The sequence below is a fragment of the Odocoileus virginianus genome, unplaced genomic scaffold (assembly GCF_023699985.2).
Source record: "Odocoileus virginianus isolate 20LAN1187 ecotype Illinois unplaced genomic scaffold, Ovbor_1.2 Unplaced_Scaffold_7, whole genome shotgun sequence".
NCBI classification, from domain to species: Eukaryota; Metazoa; Chordata; class Mammalia; order Artiodactyla; family Cervidae; genus Odocoileus; species Odocoileus virginianus.
Genome location: NW_027224269.1, coordinates 4,103,035 through 4,108,448, shown reverse-complemented (window position 1 = coordinate 4,108,448; position 5,414 = coordinate 4,103,035). Strand labels below are relative to the sequence as shown.

The 5,414-nt window shown below is 49.6% G+C and overlaps 1 protein-coding gene across 1 annotated transcript; it reads right to left on the bottom strand.

Moving 5' to 3' along the window:
• Nucleotides 1-2,379: 2,379 nt before the first annotated feature.
• LOC110150884 (melanoma-associated antigen 10-like) lies at nt 2,380-3,444 on the bottom strand. Its single transcript, XM_020913947.2, has one exon. The coding sequence runs from the start codon at nt 3,442-3,444 to the stop codon at nt 2,380-2,382; it is 1,065 nt and encodes a 354-aa protein (XP_020769606.2).
• Between the last annotated feature and the right edge of the window lie 1,970 nt (nt 3,445-5,414).

Below are 5,414 nucleotides of genomic sequence, written 5' to 3'. Positions count from 1 at the left end.
CTCCTTGGAAGAAAAGTTATGACCAAACTAGACAGCATATTAAAAAGCAGAGACATTACTTTGCCAACAAAGTTCCATCTAGTCAAAGCTATGGTTTTTCCAGTAGTCATGTATGGATGTGAGAGTTGGACTATAAAGAAAGCTGAGCACCAAAGAATTGATGCTTTTGAACTGTGGTGTTGGAGAAGACTCTCAAGAGTCCTTGGACAGATAAGAGATCCAACCAGTCCATCCTAAAGGAAATCACTCCTGAATATTCATTGGAAGGACTGATGCTGAAGCTGAAACTCCAATACTTTGGCCACCTGATGTGAAGAATTGACTCATTTGAAAAGACCCTGATGCTGGGAAAGATTGAGGGCAGGAGGAGAAGGGGATGACAAAGGATGAGATGGTTGGATGGCATCACTGATTCAACGGACATGAGTTTGAGTAAGCTCTTAGGGAGTTGGTGATGAACAGGGAGGCCTGGCATGCTGCAGTCCAAGGGGTCACAAAGAGTTGGACACAACTGAGTGACTGAACTGAACACCTCTCAGAATATGTAGTGCTCTAAGACATCAGAGACCAGATACGTCAAATATGCTGCTTTGTATTAAAATTCCATATAATTTCCTTTGGATAAAATGCAATTTAATTTAGGTGTGGGTTAGTCTTCCCCAGATGAATTCCACTCAGAGGTCCTAGAATTCAAGTCAAAGACTAAGTCTTTGTTTCCATCCCAGCTGTTCTCCCATCCAAAAATTGTATTCTCATTCATTTTCCTCTGATTGAAAATCTAGTTCTTGTTTAGATTTGGCAACAGTGCACTCAGGATAACCTAATTACATTGTCATCTTAATGTATAATTCTCTGGGTCTCTCGGGCCAGGGAAAAGAATGCCAGTCTAGCAACTTCTTGGCCTCACTTCCAGACAGTATTATCCTATTTGTCAGGAAATACTTGCTGATGACGTGTGTAGAACACCTAGTTTGTGCACTGGGTTTTTACAAGAGTTCAGGACACTTTCCATACTTGCTTGGGTAGGGATTGCTCTCTGATTTATCCAGGATCCAAAAGGAACTTCTAAGAACCCTTTTCCATTCCAGACTTTTCTCTCAATTGTGCTTGTGCTTAGTCACTCAATCATGACTGACTCTTTTTTACTCCATGGACTGTATAGTCTTCCAGGCTCCTCTGTCCATGGGGATTCTCCAGGCAAGAATACAGGAGTGGGTTGCCATACCTTCCTCCAGGGGATCTTCCTGACCCAGGGATGGAATCCAGGTCCCCCACATTGCAGGTGGATTCTGAACCATCTGAGCCACTAGGGAATCCCTCTATCAGTTGTGAGACACAGAGTTTGAGAGTTAGGCCCCTGCCACCACCCAGCATAACTGAAAATGAACCCCCACAGAAGCAACTGCAGTTTCCTAAAGCCTCAAGCCATCTTGGCTCAGGGCATTTACACTTTACTGCTCTCCCCTGGAACCCCACCTTCTCACCTGTTCTTTTACCCTGTTGCCTCCTAGAGGATGTCTCACCATCTCTTCATCTGATGGCTGCTCCTAGACCCTGCTGATCTCTGGGAGGGATGTGTCTTGCTTAGGCTAGGATCACCATCGCTAACACAGGGCTTTCCATCAATTCGTGTTTGGCAAAGAAATGAATCAGTGAGAAAGATTTAAGATTTACTTTCTCTCATGTTCTTGAATAAGCCAAGCATATCCAGATATGTATCATTTAATAAAAACTACAGAGTAAAAGAGATAGGTGAACGTAATTAGCCAGCCTTTATACTTTTCATGTATTCCTGCATGCATGCATGTTAAGTGCTTCAGTTGTATCTGACTCTTTGCAACCCCACAGACTGTAGCCCACCAGGCTCCTCTGTCCATGGAATTCTCCAGGCAAGAATATTGGAGTGGGTTGTCATTTCCTTCTCCAGAGATCTTCCTGATCCAGGGATTGAACCCACATCTACTGTGTCCTGCACTGTAGGCAGATTCTTTACCACTGAGCCACTGGGGAAGACCCTTCGTCCTTAACTTTTCTGCTGGGTTCTTTCACATTTCCAATCAATTCCTATTCTAATGTCTTGTTTCAGATCACAGGGAAAGATGGGTTTCTCAATGTGTTTGCAAAATTGTGAAACTCTTACATGTGATAAACAGCTGTAACTGTGTGATCATTGTCACTCATAAGCTTAGATTCTGGAGCTAATTAAACTTTATTAAACAATATTTGGGGGAAAAAAGAAGCAATAAAAAGTTAAATGTCCAAATCACCCATATACAATAGAAACATGAAAATGCTAATAGACTGTTCCACCCTAGCCCTCCATTACATGGAACACTGACTGTTGTCTTCAGATGAAGACTGAAGAAACTGCTTTGGACTTCACTCAGGGCAGAAGAGGTTGCTGGACATAACACTGGAATTTTCTCTGGTCATGGCAGTAGTATCATCCCCAGGGACAGTTCTGGCCTGGGCTCTCTCATCTCTCAAAGCGTCCTCATACCAGAATAAGAAGGAAGTGGGGTCAGTCCCACTGATCTTGGCCAAAAACTCCAGGACTTTCATCTTACTGGTTTCAGCATAGGCCCTTGGACCCCATAGGAATTCATAATGTGGAGGATCACTGTGAGGCACCTGTCGATACTGTAGATATTGTTCCTCCACCAAATCTTTGGTGATGAGTTTCCTGGGCTCCCCGTAGATAAAATCCTCCTGCCCAGCATACATCCCCATCGTATTCAATAATTTCCAGATTTTCTCCTCAGGGACACAGTTGCCTTCCATGAAGATCACACCCAGGATAAGTATCAGGAAGCCAGTCTTGGGCATTCTCCCATCATTACTCAGCATCCCATCGTAGGTGAGGTTGAGTGTTTTGACAAGCTCATAGGAGTGTCTCGTGGGGTCCACTTCTTTCACTTCAATGCCAAAGACAACCTCCATGCACTCACAGACTTTGCTGAAGATATCAGGGAAGTTGTCCTTGTGTTCTCTGATGACACTCTTCAGCATTTCTGCTTTTGTGGTGGGTTCCTTTGTTACATATTTGACACACAGGAACTGCACCAGTTCAGCCACCTTGTTGTTTAGCTCAACACTGAGCAAGGACTCAGGATCTGGTGGAGTCTGGGAGGTGCTGGGCTCCTCCTCCTCTTGGCTTCTGGAATTTTCATCAGATTGACTCAGTGGAGTGGCTGAGGTGGCAGTGGGTGAGAAGCAGGCTCCCTGAGAACTCTGGACAGCAGTCAGTGCCCCAGTGGCAGGTACCTCCTCTGTGGTTCCAGGGATCAATGGGGTGAGGGAAGAGGAGATGGTAGACTTGGGGCAGGAAGTGGCTTCTTCCTTCTGAGCCATGGGAGCCTGCACACATTCTAGGCCCTGTGCCTCTTTTGGGGCCTGAAGTTCTTCCTCAAGCTTGTAGCACTCACTCTTCTGACCCAGAGACATGATGGCTGGTACTGGAGGTGGCCAGAAGGACAGTGGGACCCTGGGGTAGCAAGAGAGACGGTCAATGGCCTCAGCTGAGAAAATCTCCCCACCCAGGATGGCTCTGACAAAGGAAGCTTACAGGTTTCCTCTTTAAGGGGAACTCCCAGGTGTCACAGGCTCCTGTTCTGGTTGGCCTAAGAATGAAAGAAGCGAGATAGTTCCTCAGGGTGGAGCCCAAGGATTCCAGGGCTGAGAGTAGGCCAGGTGGGGTCAGGCACTGTGGATTCTCTGTTTTGGGTTGGGTAGGGCCTTGGGAGACATTCAGGGTGTGCACCTCGTTTTGACTACTGCTTCTGCCCAGGCTTCTCCCATATGCTGACCTGAGAACTCAGGCCTCAGACCATGGCTGTCACCTCCCAGATCCTAGAACTCTGAGGAAGGAAACTCAGAGGACTCCTCAGGATGCAGACTACAGACACAGTCATGGGCCTCACAATGTTGACAGCAGCAGTGGGGCCAAGCTCTGTGATGTCCCTACTGTCATGGGGTGGATGGTTCCCTCAGTGCTCTTTCAGAGTCCCAGTACTTTCCCCTACCAGGGTCTAGGCCCCGTCACTCTGCTGACGTCCCCCAGAGGAAGAAGATAAGCGGCACTACATTGGATTCCACTTGCTCAGGGTCTCCCAAGGCTGCTAGCAGAGGCTGCATGGGTTTCAGAGGCGGTGGGGGGGAGGGGCGCCCATATCTAGGCTAGGAGGGCCCATCACACGATTCATCTTTACACCTGACCAAGCCCGCCTCACATCCTCCACAGCTGAGCAGACTTGGCATCCTCAGGTTGCAGCCTTGCTTCTCTGTGAGGGACCCAAACCCCATGATGGGAGCACAAACTACCACTACTGGCCGCCTCTGCCCAAGGCCTCTCGGGTACCACAGCAGGGTCGAGGCCATCTGTTCTGGGGTGGGGAGTACCCTCCGATCTGCCTTCCCATCTGGGCAGGTTCTCAGTTGGTCCTCCCCTCGCCCTCACCTGACATTTCCTGGAGCTTGCCCTCCCCGACACCAGAGTGCATAGAGACCACACCCAGTGGCTCCTACCAGAGGTCTCCCAGAACTGGAGCAAGGAGCAAGCCAGGTTTCCTTGGGCTGCCTTTTCTCTGTGGTGAGGACCCCTCAGTTCTGTTCAGTGTTGTCACAGCTACTCCTGACAGGGTGGAGTTGGGTTGGGGAGAGGCCCAGGGCTGAGCACAGCCGCTCAGTTTCAGTGGGACCCTGAATGTCTGCACAGAAAACCTTTCTTTGCTGCCCCTCAGGGTCCTCACATCAAGGTGGGCTGCCCCTGGGACCCCGCCCCCTGCTGGCCCCAGGCCATCCCTGAGGAAGCCTCACCCCTTTCAGACTCTGAAAGCTGTAGTAGGAAACATCACATCGGAAACCCTTCCTTGAGTGGACAGTAAGGGCGGGGCTGGGCCCACCTCTCTACGGTGGACTCTCCCCTCTGCCAGTCTCTTACTGGCCTTGCTTTCATGCCTGGTGGGGGGGGGGGGGGGTCTGGGCCTTCTTGGCCTGCTGACCTGACACCCCATCAGACTGATCATCTCGCCTCCCAAGATCCCCAACCCAGAATGGGGAGAGGGGTTACCCTGCCAGCACTTGCCTGGGTCTCTGAGGCTGATAACACCGGTTGGGGTGAATTTCTGTGAGGATCCCCCCTGGCTCTAAGGTGGGGGGTATCTCAATCCTCAAGGTGTTCCTATTTACTCCTGTCAGGGCCTGGGCTCCCTTTCTTCTGCTGGTCTGAGATGTACCCTGCAGGCCAAGAGCACCATCTCTGTGAGGCCTTTACAGTGAAGTGTGGATGGGAGGGGTCATCTGTCAACCATACCTGGGGCCTCATAAGGCAGATGGAAAAGGCAGGTGTCTTCAGTTTCTTCAGGATCCTCCCTCTGTTGACTGGAAGAGTCTGGGCCTCGTCCCTCTGCTGACCT